General features: G+C 48.2%; 1 protein-coding gene across 1 annotated transcript; it reads right to left on the reverse strand.

Moving 5' to 3' along the window:
• Positions 1-463: 463 nt before the first annotated feature.
• Fhip2a (FHF complex subunit HOOK interacting protein 2A) lies at positions 464-24,737 on the reverse strand. The gene is made up of 17 exons (XM_050145837.1): positions 24,277-24,737; positions 18,671-18,749; positions 15,826-15,995; positions 14,125-14,229; positions 13,757-13,879; positions 10,336-10,629; positions 10,006-10,202; positions 8,325-8,439; positions 7,886-7,962; positions 7,614-7,806; positions 7,118-7,287; positions 6,704-6,844; positions 5,494-5,584; positions 4,349-4,492; positions 3,099-3,239; positions 2,213-2,316; positions 464-2,126 (listed from the first exon to the last, which is right to left on the reverse strand). Exons 1-17 carry the CDS (start codon positions 24,319-24,321, stop codon positions 2,021-2,023), a joined length of 2,295 nt encoding a protein of 764 aa, XP_050001794.1. The 5' UTR covers positions 24,322-24,737; the 3' UTR covers positions 464-2,020.
• Between the last annotated feature and the right edge of the window lie 28 nt (positions 24,738-24,765).

The raw sequence follows: 24,765 nt of genomic DNA on the forward strand, positions 1-24,765 counted from the left end.
TTCGGAACTCACCATGGCAACCACTTGGCTAAGGTGGTACTTCCACACACCCGGTCTGTGGAAATCCTGGAAACAGCCAGGTCTCTGGAACTGTGGGAAAAAGCCTTAGGGATGTGGCATATGGTTTCCTTAACAAATCGACTTAGTTCTGACTTGTGCTGACTCTAGGTCTGAATTACATATGCAGAAGAAATTACAGAGGAGAAGCCGACTAACCCTAGCTGGTTAGGGATCAAGGTCATTATGATGACTCAGGAAAACTCTATTCGCAGAAGCAGCAAACACACAAATTATAGTTAAAGCTTTACTGAGCTCGTCTGCGTGGATGAGCGGATAAGGTCCTGCCGGGAATTCAAGACAAGTATTTGGTCTGGGAGGTCACCTCATTGCTACCACACCTACTGAGCACTAGGAAGGCATTTAAGAAATATTTGATACCTCTCAATGCCTTATTACTTAGATGAAATACACCTTCATCTAAGTAGACTGCAGCAACATTTAAAAATGAAGGTGCTGTGGTAATTCTTGCACAAACTGGTCAATAAATACAACAAAACCATTTCTCATCACTCACGGCCACAGAAGGAAAACCATGCAGGGAATCACTGTCTCCTGTTGTTATAGTGGAGTTCTTGATGAGCAAAGAAAGATCTGCATCTTGTTGGAAATGCACAGTTGTTTTGTTTTGACAAGAATGACCGCCCTAGACCTGAGGCAGGCTATTCATACTGTCAGCATTTTGTTTCTAAGTGGCGAAACTGAACTATAACATGAATCAGAAACGCTAGTAAAATAGACTGAACAAAGCGTCAAACGCGCTCTGAGCACATGCCACGCGCTGTGGCTGTGCACACACATCTGGTGACATCACAGAGGGGTGGAGGTGGAGCCTCCCGACAGCAGAGAGGAAAGTGCCGCCCGCTGTTTTCACAGCAGCCCACCTCTGAGCGGCTGCAGAGACAGGCTGAGCAGGTGACCTGCAACTGTGCCCTGCAACTCGGCTCACCTAGACATCCTGCATCCAGGCCACTCCCACACACTCAGGCTCCTCAAATCCGCTAAGGTGTGAACTCAACATAGACTTTTTTAAAATCTCTTTAGAATCTCTTAAGACAAAAGACGGAACAAAATGAAAGCAAATGTAAACAGGAAGAGGCCCTCGGCACCCTGACGGCCTCCTCAGACTTGCTGTCAGCTCCCACCTGGACACGCCCACTCCACTAAGAAAGTCAATTATGAAACAGTTTCATAAAGCCATTCTCAGAGAAGGCATGGGGAAGGTCTCAGCATGTGTTAACTAGCTTTACAGGATACTACTTTAACAAACGCTACCACTGAGGTGGACGAGCCCAAGACTGCTGCAAACGTGAATGTGGAGAAACTGGAGCCACACAGGGAAATCAACACGAACATGGCACAAAAGAGTAAAAGAACATTTCTTTAAAAATATATATTAATTAATACTTTTTTATCATATTAAATTGTTTTCTTACAAAAGCTGAAGAAGTTGATGCTGTTCTCTGTGTTTCATCTCCTGGAGCCTTCTGAGGGCTCCTCAACTACATTTCTTTCTCATTTACAATTTTCTTAAATATTTTGTATGATAAGAATCTTAACCTTAAAAAGTTATAAAATTAGTGATTTTTTGCTGCTTATTAATACAAAAGAATATAAGCATTTAAGTCTCAGAGAATGTCAAAATGCTTTGCTGCCTGGGAGGATATTAAAATAACAGAAATACCAGCAAAGTCCTGACATCAGGAGTTTTGCAGCTTTTCGGTCACTGGAAATGCTATCCAGAAGATCTGATTGCATCCCGGGTTTCAACAACGTGCAGTTTACACAGAGAATCATGACGGAGCCAGGGAAGCGACAACAGGCCTGTTCACCGGCAGCAGCCAGGCAGCAGATTCCTACTTCACTGACAAGGTTCTCGTCCTCTCATGGCTGGGTGGAGCTGAGTCTTTACGGATGAAATGTACACAGTAACGCGGGTTCCCAGAGATCACGGTGATGTCACTCACGGTGTGGCGGAAGCGTGGTACTTCACAAAGGCAATGGCTGCCAGCTCCTTGCAGAACTCCTCTAAGACAATCACACCCTCTAGCAACGTGATGTGGTCGATACTGGAAAAGGCAGACAGAAGGTCAGGGAACAGCACACACTGGGCTGGCTGAGATTTGTGGACAGAGTATGTAAAACACTGACTCACATCTGGCCTTCAGGCTCCAAGCCGAGCAGTCGTTTTCTGACTAGGAGAAGCTTAGGGGTGAAGTCTTGAATACGCTGAATTCGAACCATCAGGTCACCAACAACCTGCAGCAGAAGCAAGATTTTAGCCCCTGAGTGACTGCATAGGGATTCTTGGACAGAGATGCCTCCCTTCCCATCACCAAAGAATGCCAAGTGTCATTACTATCTTTGACCAACCAACTCCTATCTAATCTTCAAAACGTAAATGTCAGGGCTGGGAGATGACTCATGGGTGAGGGGCTTGCTGTGCCAGTGTGAGCACTGAGTTCGAATCCCCAGCCCCCACATACAAGCACTGGTAGTGAACACAGGACAATCCCAGGGGCTCACTGGGCAGCTCACCCAGCTGGGAGGGTGAGCTGTGGGTTCAGCAGAAGACCTGACCTCAAAAACTGAAGTGGACAGTGACAGGAAGACCCCAGATGTCGGCCTCTGGCCTACACAGAAGCACACACGGCCAAGCACACCTCCATGTGCACGTATGCATGCAGCATGGGCCTGTGCACACACGCACACTCACTCATACACACGTGCACACTGTATAAAAACAAAACTTGAGGTTTACTTTATGTGGATGTGTGTTTTGTCTGCATGCAGGTATGTATACCGCATGCATGCTTGGTGCCTGCAGAACCAGAGGGTGTGGGATCCCCTGGAACTAGAGTTACGGAAGGTTGTGAGCCACCGTGTGGGTGCTAAGGCTGAATCTTGGCCCTTTGCTGTTCAGAAGGCCGAGCAATGACCTGTGAGCAGGAGACACGCCCTACTCTACACGAACCACACAGTGAGAGGAGGACGCTGGCGCAGCTGGGAGATCCCAGAGAGCAGAACGTTAATGAACTCACCCTGACGATCACAGAGAAGAGCGATCTGCAGCCAGAGGCAAGGTTCACATAGGGGTCCAGAAGGTACTCATGGGTGTGGGGGTGGGGGAAGAGGCACAGCCTGGACAACACTGAGGTCACCTGCAGATTCACATCATACGGCTGCGGAAAGCAAGAACAGAGATATTCATGTCCTGTGCAGCCCCAACACTTCCTCCACAGCCACAGCTCCCATCCTCTTCTGCAAGGGAGACTGGCAGCTGAATTAGCCCTTCCCAGGAACTCAGTGCACGTACTGCACAGTGCTGAAATTTACAAACAGAAAACACACAGACACCTGCAGAAAGACAAAGCTGATGCAGGAGACAGCTGTTTATGTAGGCTGACGTCATGAATGTGTGTAGCAGGCCATCAAACCTGCAGCACGTCAGATGCAGTATTATTAATCATGAATACGGAGGGCACATTGACCCAAAGTCCTAACAAAGGTGTTTGAATTAAACACAGAAATAACTTCAGGGCTACTCCCCGTGACTCAACGCGTGCACGCAGCTGCTCTGACCTCTCTTGCACGTAGTATCACAATAACCCTGAAATTAATTGTTTGTTGCTGTTTACAGGCCACAGAAAGCCTGCGTTAGAGAGAAAGGTGTCTTTAGAACTTCTGACGGAGCCACTTGGTCCTGCCTGTTCTCTTTCACTGAAGCAGACAGGAATCTGGTGGACTCAAAACGAACTACCTAGAGACAGATGAGGCGGCTAGGACAGCAGAGGAGTTCAGGACCAAGTTTAGAAGCAGAGTGAACTCTGCTTTATCACCATTCACTGACTACAATGAAAACAGACTGCCAATCTCCGGTACTGAGAACGGCTGGACACGGCAGAAGACAGCAGACATGCTGACAAACATAAGCTCCCCCTATTCTGTTACAAGGGTACAAGTCCTGGATTTAAGTTCAACTGTGTGTTTTCTTAAGTAAACTCAAGGTTTTGTGAGAGGAAGAGCTTTCTTCCAGCCACCCTCTCCAACATCTTGCCTTAAACAAGACAGAGGAAAGGAAATCTGAAGTTTAAAGGAGAGTTTAAAAGTCTATTTCCCTACTTGTAAATGTTTACAACAGAACACACACAGAGCCTTCTTCAAGAGAGAGTCCCTTGGCCACGGGAATTCACAACCCTTGGACAGTCATCTAACAGAAAGACTAAGTCAGACAAGATTACTCGGGAGGTCTACCACATTGTATAAGAATCAGTATCTTCCGATGAGTTACCTGGTCAAGAATTCTTCCCATTCTGTCAAATAAAACTTTCAAAAAATGTCCTTCAAAGAAGGCTGCTTCTAAGTCACACTTCTCCAGTGGTTTTGGGGCTCCGGGCCACTCCCATCGCAAACAGACAGCGCAGTAGTCTCGGAACTGGGGGAAAGCATTGGGTATTAAAGAGCAGCCAATCAGGATGAAGCAGTCTTTTCCTCAGAGAGCTCATAAAGAAGCCACGGCTGTCAGCTGCCCGTGAGGCACCAGGGCCAGGTGGGAGGACGCTCGGCCCTGACTAGGAGTACAGGAGACACCACAATGGCAGGGGCACATCCAGGCTGCTGGGAAACGGATTATCTGACTCGAGAAGTAACTCCTTCAGTACCTGCTACGTCCTTTCTTTAAAGGATTGAATCCTTCAGTCATCCTGACAGACTCGGAGAACATTTACAAGGCAAGGCTCAGAGCCCAAACCTCATCTGTCTAAGGTGTTACAGGTAATAATGTTACACATATTGTTACATGAGGTGGATGGTCAAAGCCTGTTGTGAAGCAAGCTTACTGTTCTTAGGACATACAGACACTGGGCATGTCACCAAGAAGGGACAGAACAGTACTCTCCAAAAGGTGGCCCATGGGTCAATGCTGACACTCAGATTCTTGTGACCACCATCAGTGACGAGATTGGAAAAGGGGGAGTCAGCATGCACAGCTCACGGAGTTGACTAGGCACTTTCATATTGGCCAAATCTAGCAAGGAAATGTGTTTTTTCAATGTTCATTTTTCTAGTAATTCATTTTTGATTATGTTCAACGAAGTGTTAGTATATGATAGAGTAGAAATAAAAACTAGTCCTTGAGAGCCACAGGTGCACTAATGGGTAATCCCGGCTCTTGGGAGAGGGGAGCACGAGGTCAAGGCCATAAGCAAATTCAAGGCCAGCCAGACTAGCCAGAGACACCAAATCAAAAATAAATAAATAATAGATGATAGATAGGTAGAGAGAGACAGAGAGTGTCAGCAAATTGAAATCTCATTTCTTGGTGAGCTGATTCCTTTCTTCTGAGTAATGGTTGCTGGCAACTGGGCAAGGTAACAGGAGGGCACATGTGTGCATTTATTCCCCCCCACCCCAAGATCAGCCGGCTCTGTCACCTACCTGCCTGTGAGCATCTCTGAGGTAGGTGTCATACCCAGTGCCCTCGACATGGTAGGATGACTTTGCTTCATCTGGTACTAAACAGAGGAAACTTAAAGGGAAGAAAGGCCACAGTGAGCAGAGTCTCTGCCACAGTATCTCATACACTCAACCACAAAATACACTGTGAGCTTAGCCAGCTATAAATACAATGGAAACTTGAACAATCAAAGTATACATTGCTTTGTAATGGTTTTATTAAAAAATAACTAACTCTGCATGTCACACAAGTCTAAAACAGACAATACTGTGTCACAATAATGGGTTGCTTTTTCTATTAATCTCAAAAACTGGCTTTAAATAACTGAACTTGAGATATTTTTATAGACTGTAATTTTACTTTTGAGCCAGATGCAGTTATTTTATGTTACTTGCCATGATGTGGGATTCCCCTCTGTATGCTGTGAGTACCATTAGTTAATAAAGAAACTATCTAGGGCCTGCGCAGAACAGACTAGAGATAGGTGGCGAAAACTAAACTGAATGCTGGGAGAAAGAAGGCGGCGCAGAGAGAAGCCATGTAGACACTGGAACTTTACCCAGTAAGCCATAGCCTAGTGGTGATACACAGATTAATGGAGATGGGCTAGTTTAGGATATAAGAGTTAGCCAGAAATATGCTTAAGCTATTGGCCAAATAGTACTGCAAATAAAATGGTTTCTGTGTGATTGTTTTGGAGCTGAGCAGCCAGGAACTAACTAACAGCCCCCTACAACATTGCAAGGGTCAGCATTAAAAGCAAAGACACTAGAGAAAACTGTCATGAAAAAGATATTTAAAAAAAAATGTAAAAATACACAATGAAAAAAATAGTTCAACACTTAGCACACATGCGAAGTGAGAACCATTCGTCAGACTGGCGCTTGCCGAGGCTACTGTCAGTGCTGGGGACGTGTGACGTCGTCTCTATTAGATCCTCAGTTATCTTTCCTTTTCTTCAGTTGCTGTGCTATGGCTGGTCTTGGAAGCAGACAGAACGCCCAGGTGCTCCTCCACTGGGCTGAGAGAAAACGACTTTTCTGTGGAGCTGGGTTTTCTCATGGCATCAGCTGTGGCCCCAGCTGCCGCCTGCTACACGACTCAGACAAAAAGGCTCACAGGACCTGCAACACCGAAGTCACGGTGCACTCCTGTGACGGCCTAGGGCGGATCAATCACACAGTGACTCACCTGTTGACGATTTTATGGACTTCCGTCTTGCCATCATTTTTGGGGTGGTCTGGGCTGGCATGGGGTGAACTGATCCACTCTTGGTTTGGCAGAATGTTATCTGGTGAAATGTCAGTAAATAATGGATCTTCCTCCAGATCTCTACGTTCAATTTAATGATGTATAAAAAACAACATTTATTATGACATTTTCTAAACCAAAAGATTCTTTGCTAGTTTTTGAGAAATATTACATAAGTTTTCTAATACAAAGAAGCAATAATGTATTTAATATGCAAATTCCCACTTTACACTAACAATCTCCAGTGCCCACTGCTACTTTTGTTACCTGGCTCAAGGGGTAGTTAGCATTCCCTGGAATTTACCCAAGAGGAAGCGGCTAGACTGCTGGGGAGAGCTGCCCCCAGACACTTACACAGCTCCAGCCACCAGCCCATTCTCCACCGCATCCTTATCTTCCGGGCACAAAGGCCTATATTCCGTGTAGTTCCTTTCCTCCAGGTTTCTCAGGACCAGGTTGTAAAGAATGTGCTCGCTGGGCTTCTGCAGAAGATGCTCGAACAGCCTCAGGGTCATGATGCTTATCTGAAACCACAGCGAGAAGCCGTGCCAGGGGCTGAAGCCACACAGAAACTCACTTGAAGGGTCACAAGCAGAGGCTAGTGAGGTGGCTTAGTGGGTAGAGGGCCGATTACCCAACTTCCGTCCTGGGACGCACATGGCAGAGGAGAAAACCGACTCCGGCAAGCTGCCCTCTGACCTCTACAGGCACACCATGACACATGCATGCCACCACCCCCAGACCTCCTTCCACCCCCACCACCTCCTCCACCTCTACCATCACCAAATCAATCACAAGCGCATTAGAAACACTTAGAGACTCTACGCCAGCCATGTTGCGCATGGCTTACCTCATCAGATATGTGATCACAATGCTCGATTAACCTATGTCTTAGGGGATGCCTGCTAATTTCCGACAGCGTTTCTGGCTCCCTCTGCTCTCCGAGGATAAAGGCCACCATCTCCTGAAGCAGGACGTCCGAGGTCACTTGTCGAACAATGCGATGCAGCAGAGCCGTCGATGTCAGGATCCCCATCTCGGAGCTAGGGAGGCAGATGGGCGGTCAGTGGGAGGAGTGACGGACAGCGACTACTCGACTACTCTACGGGAGAGGGCACTCACGTCTGCATCAGCTGAGGCTCCATGACACCGATAAAGAACCTTTCATGGATGGCTTTGGCGAGAGCAACAGCAGCAGTCTAGAACACAGCATGAACATCAACAAATCACCTTGGGCCTAAAGAGCAGGACTCTCACCAGAAGCCATGTGGAGATAGGACCCAAATGTGGGTGGGGCCTCGGCAAAGCAGGTGTTGGCTTTTATCCAGCCCCATTCCCCAAAACTAAAAAGATCAGGGAAAAAAAATTCCTGCAACTAAATTCAGAGTAATTAATATCACCCCAAAGGGGAAAGCTGGAGGGGAGCCCCCCCCCACCCGCCCCACGCAGTGAGCATCTGCAAAGCACTGCACGTGACACTTAAGATACTTTTGGAAAAGCGATTCACATTTACTGAATAAGCACATTTTAAAGCTATCAACAAACAACAAAGAATTCAAACCTTTTGTGCTTCCTTGATGAGTTGATCACAATAATCAAACCAGGAAAGAAATGAAATTAAGGCTCGCTTCCCAGGGAACGCTGACGCATCCTCTTTATGACTATAGGAGTCCAACCTGCACAGCACAAAAAACAAACCTCAGGTGAGTGTGCACACCAACCTGCACGGCACAGAGAACCTCAGGTGAGCATGCACGCCAACCTGCACGGCACACAGAACCTCAGGTGAGTGTGCACACCAACCTGCACGGCACAAAAAACAAACCTCAGGTAAATGTGCACAACAACCTGCACGGCACAGAGAACCTCAGGTGAGTGTGCACGCCAACCTGCACAGCAGAGAACAAACCTCAGGTAAATGTGCACACCAACCTGCACGGCACTGGGTCAGTATGGGGCCAGGTGAGTGCGCACATGGCCCTTTGTGCTTAGAAGCAGAAAGAAGGCCCTGATGGTGGATCCCAATCAGAAGAGATTTAGGAGACACAGATGAGAGCTCTCTCTTCAGACAAAGCCACAGATCAGTTCCCTCCTTAAATGGGAAACCATCAGATGGCTAGGGGTTTGGCCAGCGAGACAGTACAGGAGCAGGGAACGGAAGGTCTGCCAAGGCAGGCGCCCTGTGCTCATGATGTCACCAAGTGCACCTGCCTGAAGGACACAAGCAAAACACAGCATGGGAAGACAAGAGCAAAGGGTAAACTTCGGGGGAAAAAAGGCAAAAGGTTAAGTGGATGAAAGCATTCGGCTGGCCATAAGTTGTACTTGATGGGTTTAGAACAAAGGGGTAATGAGCTGGGTGGGGAGGGAGACACAGGTGATCCAGGGGAGCCGGGAGAGGCCTGTATACGATCAAACACACTGTGTGAAATTCTCAAATAATATACTTAATTTTAAAAAACAATGAAAATATTAGGCTGCTGGTAGACAGAAGCTTCTGAATAGTAGGTAATGTTACTTTTACCTTAAAACAATTCATAAATGTTACATAAAATTCATATTTTCTTAAAGATTTTTGTTTCTAATGTGTGTTGTGTGGAAATGGTGTGAACACAGGATCCCATGGGGGCTTGAGGAGTGGGTCCCTGGAGCTAGGATTATAGGCAGGTGTGAGCTACTCTGTGTGGATGCTGGGAGCCAAACTTGGGTCTTCTGCAAGAATAGTATGAGTTCTGAACTGTGAGTCGCCTTTCTTGGCCAAAAGTCGTATTTTCTAATGAGAATAAAGTGAGTGAGATTGAGAAGTGGAATTGAAGTAGGGGAGTCTACCACACGGCCACAGGACCCCCAGACTGTCTAGGGCAAGGGAAAGTTACTAAAGGGCAGTCTCTCCTAGGCCAGGTAAAGCCCGAGGCAGAAGTGGGTGGACCTGAGTTCCAGGCTAGCCAAGGCTACACACTGAGAAATTGTCTCAAAAACAAAAGAAAACAAAAAGACCTCTTTTAAAGACTTCTGCTGTTAATATAACAATCAGTTGTTGATCTTGACATAAACCCTATAATGGGCAAAATAAAAGGAGCTAGACTCTGTAACCCCGGCTGTTCCCACACCATTTTGTCATCCCTAAGTGACAAAATAAGGGTCACGGCAGAGCTAAATTTTCCAAACTAATATTCTCGTCATTGTAGAGCAGAGGTGGACTTTGGCACGCAGGCACACAGGCAGGAAACAACGGTGCTTACCCCCAGTTCACTGCCTCCACAGTTTCAATATCCAAGGGATCCACCGTCTGGGGGAGGGCCTGGTACAGGGAGGCAAGTCTGCCGGTCAGCAGCTCGCACAAGCAGGTGCTCTGAGCAAGGCACTTGGCAGCCGCAGGCTCTGGCAGACTCACCAAGAGCATCAAGCCCTCGCATGCTTTCACGGCTATCCGGCCGTCCTGAGAAAGAACACACGTGTTATTTGCGGAGTTAAACATGAAAGGATTCAGTGTTTTCCATTAAAGAGTAAATGCGTTTCTACTTTAGACACGTATTACTGTGACCACGTTGGGAGCGCAGGCTGGGACTCACAGGGCTCTTTGTCAGGGTCAACAGAGAATTCACTAAGTTGTAATCTTGTTTCGGCCGACTGTTGGAGGCCTCTGGCAGTGAGGTGACATTGAGGTCATCCAAGCTTGCAGACAGCTCATCCATCTGGTGAGGGGGCTCTTCCTCTGGCTCCGTGTGCCCCACCCCAGGAGCACGGGGCAGCTCCTGCGGCTGGTGGCACTGGCTGCTGTCCGCTGACACGGGGTCCTGACTTTTGGGGTTATCAGCTGAGGTGACACTCAGAGTTCCTTTGGAAGTGAGCGACTTGGACTTGTTCTGAAAAGGAATGTGTGTCTGTGAGGGTCATAGTCAGGACAGACATTGCGCTGCACGGGGAGGCCCTCCTCAAAGGAACAAAACCCAGATCACATCGAAATGCCCCCTCCCCGTCCTCTCTGGTGTGTTGGGGATCAAGGCCAGCACCTCACTCGGGCTAGACACGGTCTCTCCGTCCACCTCTGAGCTACACCTCAGATGTAGACTTGGGGTTAGGGTGGCGCTGATGGGGAACACGAGGTCCCAAGTGCTGCGCCGCTGTGTGGCACTGCCCATCCTTTCCTGAACATTTAGTTGTGACTCAGGCTAACCCTGAACCCACTTTGTAGCCCGGGCAGGTCCTGAAATGGCAAGCCTTCTTCCGCTATAACCGACCTGTGCCATGAGGCCCAGCTTGGATTTTTCTAGGATAAGCATTCCAGGTGCCTAATTAAAGTGGGAATAAGCGTTCCGTCAAAAGATGTCCAGACTCAAACCACATTTTAGATGGATCTCAGTCACACCAAGTTACCGACTCGCCACACTACACGCATTTGACTCTGACCACACCATGAGCAACGTTAGCCATAACCACCTGACTCCTGAGAGTTCCCAGCTGCAGTTTAGTAACTACGTTATCACAGATACATCAGGCCAGTCCTGTTGGGGAGGGTGCAAAACCTCAAAAGTTCAAAGGTTGCCAGCATTAGATTGAGGTTTCCAAAGAAGCCTCACGTTTTCTTTAATTTGCTCACAACTTTTTCTAAGGATTTTCAAAATCTCAACCTCTGCTTAGAACATAAGGAACCTCCCCGAGGATGGTTTTAATTGTGCTGGAGGAGTCCATTTGCTTGCCTGATCCCCACATCCAAACACAAACAGGTTCTTAACAGGAGTAAATCATAAGTTTCAAGGCAAATATGTCTTGCTTCCTAGTTGACATAGAACAGAAATCAAATTATTCACAAGGCAAAGTTCCCCTGATGCCAGCCTCACCACAGGGCTGACAGGAAAGGCTGAACCGACGACGTCCCCGGCGCCATCATCGGACACCATGGCCACTGCTGGGTGAACATTACTAGCGCGCCCTTGAGAGGGATGAGCCCACGGCTCACAGTTCAAACAGCCCCATGTAGTCAATGACTTGCCAACTGCCTACAAAACCACAACTCTTCTACATGCATGTAACCCCAGCAGATGCCTGCAATGGCCGGTTACACTGGAGAGCTGCAGAGTAGTGGGTGGTGACAGTCGCTACTGTCCACATCAGGGCATAAAGCTCTGTCGCCTGGAAGGCTCGTCATCCAGTGAGGGTCAATCAGCCGGGAGTTAAGCTTTGTTCACTATAAGAAGCTGTGCAGACCCAAAGACTGACAAGGCAGAACCACTGTCCTCAAGAAGCGAACTGACCAACAGGAGGACATCAAAGGCACGTCAGGTCAGTAATTCTGGAGCAGGGGAGGCTGTGTCCGCACTGACTACTATCTACTCACGTCAGGTCAGTAATTCTGGAGCAGGGGAGGCTGTGCCCGCACTGACTACCATCTACTCACGTCAGGTCAGTAATTCTGGAGCAGGGGAGGCTGTGCCCGCACTGACTACTATCTACTCAGCACCACGTTCTACGCTGAATAAAGCAGACCTGGGTTTTAAACGAAAATGCTCCTATGAAGACAGGCGTGTCAAGTACATTTTATGACCAACACACACAAGCCCACAGACTTCCCCTGGTCCATGTAATCAACAGACGAATTTCAGGGATTTTCAGGTATGTTTTGGGGGAAATCCATCTAAAGTACACTAAGTGTGTCTAAGAAAATATTAGAAAAAAAAGAACTTTGAAAAGAAAAATCTCAGCCAGGAGTCATGGTTCACACTTGAGATTGGAGCTTGCAGGGGCTGAGAGAGGATTTCTGCAAGTTCAAGGACAGCCTAGGGCTGTACTGAGAATGCTAGGCCAGGATGGGCTACACAGAAATGAAAACCAGCCAGGCACGCAGGCAGAGGCAGAAAGAGCGCCTGGTCTACACAGCAAGTTCCGGGCCAGCTTGGGCTCATAGTGAGCTCCTGTCTCAAAGCACAAGCAAGGTGAAGAAATCCCACAGGGAGCCAAACTTATCTATTTCTTATCAAACATTCAGAACAGATGAACTATAATGCAGTTCTAAGTAACGTATCTTGAGAAATCCCAATTCTTGACTAACAGAACTATTTTGATGCAAACTTGAAAAAGAAGACAATAAGGGCACACATTAACAGAACACAGGCATTTCATGGCCCTGGTACTACACACAGAATTAAATCCAGCAATTCTGCAGCTGTGCTGCTTGTCAGCATCCGGAAACGGTGCAGATTATTCAACAACAGAAGAGAAACCAACACATCAGAACGGCAAACACCGAGAACGTCCCGACGCCCCGAGACAGTGGGCACCGGCACACGCTGCCAACAGAGGGCTGACCACAAAGCCGCTTTCCCTCAAGGATGTCACTGCTAGGAAAAAGAATGGGACAAGGGCATGGCTAAGTCATTAAAATGGCTGTCTCTAAGCACAAGGGCTTCAGCTGAGATTCCCAGCACCCTCCACGGGGGCTCAACCCTGCACTAGGCAGGTGGAGCCAGAAAGACCAGACAGTCTACAGTCTATCCCAATTGGTGACCTCCAGTTTCAGTGAGAATCAGTCTCTCTCTGTCTGTCTGTCTCTCTTACACACACACATGCGCGCATGCACATGATATGCAAACATAAATTTTTTAAAAATCTAAAAAAAGATGAAAGGAAAACAGTGAACCAGAGCAGAAAGTAGACACAATTTATTTTCCTTTTTAAAGTTGTAAATAAGATTTAAAACAGACCATGGCTATAAAATAGTACAAAACACGGCAGCTGTGCAAATGGAAAGCGAAGCTGTCGGTAGCTGGAGATGCTGTGCAGCCCCTCTGCACCTGCTGTTCCCCCCACGATTCCCAGGCACAGCGCGTGTCTGGTTCAACCGCTGAAACTCCCCTTCCACGGTGACTTCAAGTTGAAAGAAACACCGATCTTAAATGAAAACTACTTCTGCAGGCAGAACTTGCAGGCCTGAGCTGCCCTGGGGATTGCACCTCAGTTTCCACAATGAGCTGCGAGTCCGAGAGTGTGGCATACCTCCAGAAAGAAGTTGACCAAGTAGGGATCCTGTTTCAGCTTCGCGCAGACGATGCAGAGAAACTGGATCTCTTCATTTTCCGTTGGTGTGGCAAGCACCTCGCCACACAGTCGGATTAATTTCTGTCAAAACAGTTTTTAAAGTTTAAAACTCTCTTTGTGATATTGTGGAGGTAAAGCAACAAGAAAACGTATGGAACTTTACAGAGAAGTACAAACATGGCGAGATAAAAGAAAACCCAATGTCTGCTAATTTTTATGCTGTGAGAACAATATACTCCATTATTCTTACTCCCAGAAAAACAATACAAAATGACTTGTATATGGGATCCAATGAGCTTTTAACCTGCAGTCCGGGGAGTGCGTACCTGCACCGGCCTGTGAACGTTGATGTGCGGAAGCAGGGGCTGCCGGATTCTTCCCAGAAGCTTGGTATAGAAGAGTAAAACCTGCTGCTTCATCCCCGGAGGACACTGAGCACAGACAGACAACACACGTGAGTGTTCACAGGACAGACTATGTCTGTCAGCACAGCCCCCCCTCAGAAACAATGCCAGTGACCAGTTAATGACTTTGCCATAATAAAAATTTCCATTCATAGCTATGACTGGCATTCTAGAAGCACAATTATACACCTGAGACCATACGTGGCATGTGGAAGCACGGCCTCAGGTGATTACACACCAGGGTGAGCACGCACTGTCGAGACTAGCATGCTCGGGCACCATCAGGCTGGTCACTGCTGGGACAACACAGGCCCATGGGAGCTGACTCCCTGCCAGACCAAGGGCAGATTTTTTTTTTTTTTTACTTAGAGCAATGAGCAGTTTATAATAAATGCATGGATATTAATAAAAAGGCATCTTGTGCATTGACTTCTTTATGCTAACTGCCAAGATATTTGGATTATAAGTACTATAAAGAACATCACTAGGACATTCTTAGAGCACGCCAGCTACTGAAAGGCAGAAATCCTGACGCACACTCTGGATTAAAAGAGCGTGAGTCATATGCTCTGTAATAAAGCAGATGACACTGCCTACATTCAGTGAGAACAGTCATGCGCATGTGTATGCTCACGGATCATCACAGACATGCTACATGGAAACAGGCTAAATATAATCCTTAGCACGATGATATTTTTAGGGTAACAACTACCTTATGTTATTCAGATAAAATGCTAACAATATTTATAATCACTTATATCAGAAATAAGCTTATTAGCGGTACAATTACTAGCATCCTGCTAAAACATCCAACTAATTCAATTTAGTATGGTAAAAGTGCACACTCTAAAGAATGAGGGCAAGGGAACATAAGACAGCTCAGGCTATCAGATCTGCTTCTTAGGGAAGAGCGTGCTTAGCTCAAATGCACTTAACTGGGGCATTACACCCTTCGTTAAAAAGAAATTGTCTTTAATATGATTTACACTATGTGGAATTAAAATACCATCATCTCATTTAGTCTCTTACATCGCAGAAATTCCCAGAACCACTGAGGTTTCGGCTGGAGGGGGGTCTACCATCACTTCCAGCCGCCCGAACTGCAGTTTATACTGGAGAGTAGGTGTGCAGCCAGCAGCCTTCTGGCGCCTGTAAACACCATGGTGTCCACACCACGACAAAACCAGCGGACACATTTCTTAGAACATGCCTCTGTGGCTAAGAATGCATGAACTTGAAGCTTCTGTGGTAAAAATACCACATTATATTATATCTAATATTATAACATAAGCTCTTATGTTATATTAGATTTGCAAAGATTTTTCAAAACTCACTAGGCCCAACATTTGCATTACATCACTGAGTGATTCAGGGACTGTCGGGGTAACGATGCTCCCTTTCAGGACCACAACCTCCCTGACTGTGAGTTTGCCCTGGGATTCCAGGCAGCTAAGCAGGAGTGCGGTCCTGAGCAGCGGCAGCTCTGCTCTCTGTGCACAGGACACAGGACCCCCCATCTCCCCGGTCTCAGGCCCAGCAGTGCCACGTGCCGTTCCTGTCTCCACACTTGAACTGTGCACCCGGAGCTCTGCCTGTATCACACAGGGTGGGTCAGGGGCTTACGTCGGCCTTCCCTAAGGTGTACAACGTCTCCAAGATCTTGTGATGGAGCAGGTACTCCATACACGGCCCCGTCTCCCCAGACTCTCGCTCATTTTCCTCTTGTACCAGTATGTCCAACATCTGCTCCAGGTGGGACGGGATGTTCGTATCTGTCACGGGGGCTTTATCATCTAAACGATAGAAAAATTACATCAAATACTCGGAAAATTTCTTAAACTTCCTGTGTGCGACTACATTACCCTCCTTCCTGCCTCCATCCCAACTCTGACTGAACGGAGTTCTGAACCACATGTCTGAGGCATATTCACAGCATGCCTGTCTTTGTTAGCATGACACCGTCAGGCTGTGACCCACAGCCTGGAACATACTGTCAGTGAATGCTTCTCTGTTATCATTTGGAAATGGTCTCTGAAAGGCAGAACCCAACCTCTGTCTCCTCTTGTCCACTGTTCCTAAATTATTAACTTTCCTGTGACCCCTGCACACACGTCTGCCTGCAGTGCCTCCTGCTCGTCTACTCAGGAGCTCAGCTCCCTTAGAGCCCAGGTTAGACCTTGCTCCCTCCAATCCTTTCTCTCCATCCTCCAGCTGTCCCAAGACGCTCCCCGACTCAGACCGCATCTGTCCCGCACCAACGAATGTGCACACTTGCTTCTGCTATGGGATAGAGAAAAAAAATCCCTTAAAGCAAGAATGTTTAAATCCTTTAAAGCAAGGCCTTAATGCCAAAGAAAGAAAAGTAAAATCATAAAAGCTGACAGTAATATTAAATGTGGCTTGTCTCAAAAGAGAAACCTCTGCAGGTCAGCGGCTAAACACAACTGCACTCAGTGCGTGTAAACTGACTTTACATCTGGGGGCCACACCCCGGCCACCACTGACTTCAGAGCTGCTTCGGCACCTCAGCACCACAGATCACACACGCAAAGGAGACTACGCAGCCCAGATGGGCTAAAGTACAGTTTGCTAATCCTCAAGCTAATCTAGCCAAGCCCTTCTCCTTACTGATCAGAACAGGAGCAACAGGAGATAACACAGGATACGTGGGGTCTACTCCTGGCTGCTCTGCTTTCTGCCTTGTTTGCATGGGAGAACCATCCACTGTCCCACAAGGCCAAGTCCCCACTTCAGTGCTAATTCTCTCCTTCCTACGTAGTGACGACACTCACTAACAACCCAGTCTGACTCTGGGATTTGCCCTTTCCTCCACTGGATTCTCTGAAACCTATCTCATATCTTCCGTCTGTCTCTCCACCCATTTCTGTTTAAATGCTGGTGTTGGATGCTGGTGTTGTGGATGCTGGTGCTGGATGCTGGTGTTGTGGATGCTGGTGCTGGATGCTGGTGTTGTGGATGCTGGTGTTGGATGCTGGTGTTGTGGATGCTGGTTTTGGATGCTGGTGCTGGATGGTGGTGCTGGATGGTGGTGTTGGATGCTGGTGTTGTGGATGGTGGTGTTGGATGCTGGTGTTGTGGATGCTGGTGTTGTGGATGCTGGTGTTGGATGCTGGTGTTGTGGATGCTGGTGTTGGATGCTGGTGTTGTGGATGCTGGTGCTGGATGCTGGTGCTGGATGCTGGTGTTGGATGGTGGTGTTGGATGGTGGTGTTGGATGCTGGTGCTGGTGCTGGATGCTGGAGTTGTGGATGCTGGAGTTGTGGATGCTGGTGTTGGATGCTGGTGCTGGATGTTGCACCGAACTTGTGCCAGGCAAGTGCTCTACCACTGAGTTATCCCCCCATCCTAGGACTTTACATCTTTCCAAGTAATTAAAACATTTCCGGGGTTTGGGGGAGGTGGCTCAGTGGGTAATGTACTTGCCATTCAAGCACAGGGACCGAGTCCAAATCCCAACACCCACGTAAAAGCCAGGTCTGGTGGCTGTGACTGTGACCCCAGTAGTCTGGGGAGAGAAAAGTCGGGTGGACCTCAGGACCTCACTAGTCAGCCAATCTAGTAAATCCATCAGCTTCAGCAACAGACAGCATCTCAAAAAGTAAGGTAGAGACGGTCAACGAGATGGACGAACAGGCGAAAGTGCCTGCTGTGCCTGATGACCCGAGCCAACCCTGGGAGAGAGCCAACTCCACAGAGCTGTGCTCTAGCGCTACACATACACCAAGGCATGCTTATTCATTTACATTGTACACACACACTACACACATATACATCACACACACGCGCACATGCACACACACACTACACACATATACATCACACACACGCGCACATGCACACACACACATACAAGGGGGGACGGACAGGAACAGAGGGGGATAGATGGGGACAGAGGAAGAGAGAGACTGAGCAACTAACTGACCAATTTTTACAAACATAAAAAAGATGGAGTGACTAAAGGTGCCAGGTGTGGTCTCTGTCCCCACCCCGCTCCCACCCATCCTGGGTCTCCTTACGCAGCATTCCTCATGGGGGTGAACCACAACTGCCCATCTATTTTCTACCCATTTCTCCAAGCTTCATCACTGATCATCTCAAGGACACCCATATGGGGCCGGCCGGACGCATCAGCAGGTGGGAGCACCCAGTGAGGGCCTCTCCAGACAAACGTGACCAAGAGGCAGTGTTGTCTTCTCAGGACTGAAGTAGCCACCTGTCCCCCCTTCCCCCCCATACAAGCTCTATCAGGACAGAGCTGCCGGGGCTGCTGCGTGTGCAAGACAGGTACTCAGTTCCCGCTGCCCAGAACAACGACAACATAGGAGACGCTCCAAAGGGACATTGAGAATGTCCCTAAGAGAGGAGTCAAAGGTAAAACTGTTTAAAGTTAACAATAAAGTAACTGAGAACTCATCTTGAAGCAGATCGTAGGCACGCATGCTCTTACCTGAGGTTTCTATGTAGTAATGGGTGATGGCCTTCCAATGATACACAAAATCTTCTTGTAACGGCAGAGACGGTGCAAGCTGCAAACACAGAAGACCAGACGTGTAAGAGTGAGGCACCAGAATAAGGGGCAGACTTGAACTCAGATATCAAATACAATCAAAATGTGTTGAATCCAAAGAAGTAAAATGATTTACTAAGAAGAAAGCCACCTTTATCGATACTATTACTAAACTACCCCACATCCAACCTTCCCCCAGCTGCTGTTATCACGTGGCTTCCGGTGACTAAAACCAAAAGGCGCGGTATCGCGACCCGGCACTACTGATAACCAGAGGTCTGCGTACCTGGGACTTTGGCAGGGGAAAGGTGATGAGCAGCTGGCAATCGCTTACCCATCGGCACAGCAAACACGAGCACTGCCAACGTCATAATCAGATTAAACTGCTCCCTACTTCCCATGGCTTCCTGATGAAAATATTTTTCTTTGTAAGCCTAGGTCAGGCAGTGTATATTTTTAGGAAAATAACTACATGAACAAGACATAAAGTCTACAAAATGTGTTCAACGGCAAGCTTTGAGAGGCACTTCATAAGTTTTAAGGCCAGAATTATAGCACTAGCCACCTTGCCGCAAGCCGACCAGCATTAGGGAATGTGTGTTAAATGGAAGAAAGGCAGATGTGGCCACTCCTTTGACTCTGGGCTCTTTTGCTAGAAAGGGGTGGGGGTGGAGGGACAGAGAGGTGGGGGACACCCTAGAGGTGTCATCGACTTCTGTCAGATGTACAGCTCTGACCACGGTTGTGCAGGGTAGAGGTTTCTATCCTGAGAACCGAAGTCTGACGGGTAAACTGCCGTCTCATGCTCGGCCTCTAAGTGCCAAGAGTGTCCGACCGTCCAAAACTGAGGCCAGCGGTCATCTACAAAGCTCACGCTTGGCAATGCAGCAAACTGAGCACACGAACATGCATGCACACACTCATCACGTCCTAAGAAGTCTGCGATTCTGTGTTGGCTGAATGACCTGTAGGCAGATCTCTCCTATGCTTCCACTTGTTCCGAGATGACCTTTGGTTTCCCAGCCAGCGACCTTGTAGTTGACAACTCTGTCAACACAATTTCTCAACTCTTGTGCAACTTACGGATATAGTCACAGACATGCTAAGTGGCTCCATCCACCAGGTGAAACACATTTATGCTTTTCATAAATGTGTGGATTCTGGATGAAGAATTTCACACCACCACTGGTTTCTTAAAGCTGATTCTTCCTACACTGGCCTGTGTGCAGAGATCTTGACCGAGAAGGTAGAACTACCCAGGGCCACCGTGAAGGAGCGAACAGGCAGCCAAACTTTACTTTTGTGGAGTTAAATTTACTAAAATGGGGCAGACACAGGAGGGAATGGGATGTGTTTAATGTAGTGACAATTCGACCTTTTGGGTGGTGACAGTGTCCCTCCTCCAGCCTCTCCCCAGCAGTGGCACACAGCAGGCTGGAGGCTTTGCCAGTTGTGTATGGGCAGCCTTGCCACAGAATAGCAGCAAATCCCAAGCAGGATGGCGCTATTACCTCAGTGTTGGAGGGAGGGAAACCGTGGAACTATTCTGAATCGCCAATAACTCAGATGAGTAACAATCTCATTCAAACATAAATAAATCTTACTTTGTGAGACTACAGTGAACGTGTCTTTTCTGTTACTAAGATGCAAATGACCTGTTACCACTGCATAAAAACATCTATCCTTTGAAAGGAATGGTGACTCAGCTCCAGGAGACTGTAATTTAATGGTTTAGTATTCGGAGATGAAATTCTCAAAACTCTCATCCCTATAGCCAGCCCAAATTGCCAGGTTACGTATCTGTGACTTCCTGTTCTCCTATGTGGAAGCTCCTCCTCTTCAGGAAGTTTTCCCTCTCCACTCTGAGGCTTCCTCCTAGCCTTGACACCAGCCTTTCCCACTGTTTAACCTTCTCTCCCTTAGGCCGAATCTGGACAAGGGCTAGGGTGGGCCCATCCCTTTTATCATTTAGACTCCTGGTTTCAACTCAGCAATGGAGCCCAATCAGCACCAAAATACTCATTCCATGAAAAAACGGGCGGCCCAGTGACTGACAGTTGATGTGTGGACTTGCAGGCCAGCACTGCACTGGCCAAGCACATCATGGAGTCTTTACTCACTGGCAAACTGAGGCCAAACCGAGGGCCTGGCAGAAGCAAATGCTCCACCGTCAGGCCACACCCCCAGCTCCTTTTCACTTTCTGGTGTTGCAGCAGGGGCTCACTACATATTCCAGGTAGGCCTTGAACTTGCAATCTTCCTGCCTCCGCTTCTTGAATGCTGGGATTACAGGAGTGCACCACCCAGGCACCCCGCCTAAAATGCTGTTAAACTCTCATTCAGAGTTCCTCTTTTGCTCAAACTCCCATCAGAGACCAAAACACCGGTTAGCTGACTTTCCTTAGGTAACAATGCTTTCTGCTAGGAACCTGGACTTTGTCCAACATGTCCAACATGCAAAAGAACTTCCATCAATAAACTGGACAAAACTTTGTGGCCACAACCTCTGCTTTCAAGATCTACAAAATGCACACCCTAAAAGATTCCACCCCAAACTGTCTGTTCTGTTGTTTGTTTTTGTCTGAGACAAGGTCTCTTATAGTCCCAGCTGGCTTCAAACTCACTGTGTAGCTGGCCTTGAGTTCCTGATCCTCTGGCTAGTAAATCTAAAATATATTAATTTAAACATATATTTAAAAGTTTAAAAGGGGTAGGTACTGAGATGATCCCGCAGTCAAAGACAGGTGCTGGTGTCTGACCACCTGTGTTTGATTCCCCAGGATTCATATGGTAAAGGGAAAGATGTCCCCAGACTTGCCCCCATCAACTGCTGTGGGGTCTCTCTCTCTCTCTCTCTCTCTCTCTCTCTCTCTCTCTCTCTCTCTCTCTCTCTCTCTCACGCGTGCACACACACATGCATGCACTCACTCAAAAAAAAAAAAAAAAGCCATGATAAAAATGTTCAGAAAAGGTCAGCCGGGCGATGGTGGCGCATGCCTTTAATCCCAGCACTCTCGGGAGGCAGAGGCAGGCGGATCTCCAGGAGGCAGAGGCAGGCGGATCTCCGTGAGTTCGAGACCAGCCTGGTCTACAGAGCTAGTGCCAGGACAGTCTCCAAAGCCACAGAGAAACCCTGTCTCAAAAAACCAAAAAAAAAAGAAGAAAAGGTCAGGGGTGGGTAGAAGCCTGGTACGGAGCTCCCCTAACATTTACCAAGGCAGGCCCTGGGTTAAATCCTCAACACCAGAAACTAAACAGAAAACAAACCACCAGCCTGAGGTCCCAGATCTTGGGGGAGGGGGGCAGAAAGATCAGGAGTTCAAGGTCATCTTTGGTGACTTCGTAAGTTTGAGGGCCCTGACTCCAAACCAAAACAAAGCAAAACAAAAAATTTAAACTCCTTATCTAGATGAATATATATCTGATCAACCTTTAAAAAAATACAGAAGGCTTATTTGACTGCTATGGACACTTGGCCAGCAACAACACTAGGAGGCCAGGTAGGGCAGCATAGTTCTGCAGATGCATGCAATGAGAGGTCTGGTCACAGGCAGGCCTGGGATTCCCTCCCAAGTCAGCAGAACCCTGACGAGTCTATGCACTGGAATGCTGCACCAGAACATAAAAAGAGAAAGAAAAAGTCAACAAATTATGGGATGGAAAGAGAAAGAAAAAGTCAACAAATTATGGGATGGAAAGACATGTTTATGGATTAAAAAAAAGTGAAAAAGTCAATGAGTAACCAGGAACTAATCTTGGGTTAAGAAACATTCAGCTACCAAAGGATGGCTTATTTACCATTATCTAAGAGTTCTTTCCCAGGAGAATGTTGAAGGGGGCATAAAAAATATTCTTCATGGGATGAAGTCTATTATTCTATAATTCCAGCCCTAGGGCAAAGGAGGAAGATCTACAAATTTACAACTCTGATTGTTTGCTGACCCTAAAACTCACCGTATTTGATTTTTTTCTTTAAAAAGGTATGTGAATTTGGAAGTGATTAGGTCATTCTCAATGTAGGTTCAGGACCAGCCTGGGCTGCAGAGCAGAACCAGCTGGATTTCGGGAGCTGTACTTTCTCTTGGTAAACTGTGTGGCTGGCAGCACAGCTCAGAAACCAGCACTGAGCAAGCGGACTTGACATTTTTTTTCCCAGGGGCCAGACATTTCTCCCTGGACTAGGCCAACCTAGTGAACTCATTCCCCTCACTGACAGAGCAAGACAGAGACACTGACTATTACCTAGCCAGTCTCTCTCAGGTAATTTGGCAGATGTTAATGATACGTGCAATTATAAAAAGATTACAAAGTTAGAAAACACAGGCCTTAGGACAAAAACGAGCTAGGCTTGGAGATGTGCGTAGAACTTAACACTCTAGAGGCTAAGGCAAGAAGTTCAAGGCCAGTCTGGGAAACCTGGTAACATTTGATCTCAAAAAAATAAAATAAAATACAGTTGGAGAGCTACTGCCTAGAATATGACAGGCCCCAGGGCCTAATCCACGTAACTTAATTCTTTCTAATTTATCATCATATTACGTTTGATGACTCTTTATAATCTAAAGTATAATTCAAAACATCAATATAACTGTTCTTAAAACTTTTAACTATTTTACGAATGCAGGCTGACTCTATCTAAAGCAGGAACCACAAGCGTCTCACAGCCCTGTCCATTACAGCCCTGTCCATGGCCACCTGTGTCAATACAGCTCCTCACCCTCTTTCTTTCTTGGTCTGATGTGTCACCAAGGGGGGAGGGAGGGACAAAAACAAAATACCTAAATTCCATATACTACATAACTGGCAATTGTATTAAAGTTTTGTCTCCATAACTAAAATTCACAATTCTAATTTTGTTAGCTGACCCTTAACATCACTGTGGTATTTTTTTTCCTCCCTTTGAAAAGTAGAGTGAAGCTGAAAGTGTTATTTTCTTTCTCAACATGTAAAGAAAATGTCATCTTAAAAAGGAACACAGTAACTTTCTTCACACAAAATAAGCAAGTTTAAAATAAAGCCGCGTTGAGCACCGGCAAGGTATTCTCCTTCTGGGTTGTTCAGGTCTGTCAGGAGGTTTGTGTAAGGTCCCTCGGTGCGTTTAAGACCGGCCTCAAAGAACAGCGGTTGCAGGCTGAGCCAAGAGCGTCCGGGAAGCGCAATTTTAGACAAGAAAGGGGAAACAGATGGTGTGAGCCCGGCGATCGCGGACCTGCAAACTCCTGCAGATCCGTCACCCAGGTCCGGCCGAGGTGGGCCGCCGGGCCCGAGCAAGCAATCGCCGGCACCGGTGTCACCCGGGCCCGCGGTCCCACCCGCACGAAAGCCAAAGCAAGCCCAGCCCACCGGCGCCGCCGTTCTATTGTCTTGGGCGGCGACGGCCCGGAGGCCCCGGAGGTTAACGGCCCGGAGGCCCCGGGAGCCGCCCGGTTCGGGGCGGGAAGGCAGAGGCTGCGGTCGGGAGGAGCCCGCAGGCCTCCCGCAGCCTCCCCCGCGCCCCGCAGCCCGGGCGGCCGGTCCCCGCCACCTCGCACCCCGCGCGGCCTCACCGCCTCCACGGCGTGCTGCAGGATGGACGTGAGCTTGGAAAACATCCTGTCCCGGGACTGCAGCAGCTTCTCCCGGGACGACCTGGAGAGCTCCTCGATGCGCCGCCGCCGCCCCTGCTGCGGCTGCCCGGGCCGCTCCAGAGTGAAGGCGGGTGCGGGCGGGAGCTGAGGACGAAGGCCGAGCGGGAGGCGCGGCGGCTCGGGGAGCGCGAGGGGCGCGGGGAGCGCGGCGGGCGGCTCCGAGAACACTCGGCTGGGACTCGGGGCCCCGCGGAGCTCGACGGTGGCGGTGGCGGCGGAGGCAGCGGACACGGTGGCAGGAGGCTCGAGCTCTTCCGGCAGCGCTGCCCGCCGCGTCCTGCAGGGGGCGCCGGTGCGGCCCGGGGAAGCCGAGGCCTCCGCTGCAAGCGGCGCTGGACGTGGGGCGGGGCGCGCAGAGGCGGCTGCAGCGGCGGCGGGGAGGGCGGGGCCGGCGCGGTGCACCGGGAG

Source organism: Alexandromys fortis, unplaced genomic scaffold (genome assembly GCF_014885135.2).
Source record: "Alexandromys fortis isolate MF-2015 unplaced genomic scaffold, M_Fortis_MF-2015_v1.1 scaffold_16, whole genome shotgun sequence".
Taxonomy (NCBI): Eukaryota; Metazoa; Chordata; class Mammalia; order Rodentia; family Cricetidae; genus Alexandromys; species Alexandromys fortis.

Bases quoted from the DNA above. Each gene is read 5' to 3' on its own strand.
- Fhip2a (XM_050145837.1), bottom strand. From the start codon at position 24,321: ATGTTTTCCAAGCTCACGTCCATCCTGCAGCACGCCGTGGAGGCG. The intron at 8,440-10,005 runs GTAAGCACCGTT...TGTGCTGTGCAG, and splicing joins GTGGAGGCAGTGAACTGGGG to GTTGGACTCCTATAGTCATA. The intron at 7,807-7,885 runs GTGAGTGCCCTC...CTGCCTCCCTAG, and splicing joins GAGCCTCAGCTGATGCAGAC to CTCCGAGATGGGGATCCTGA.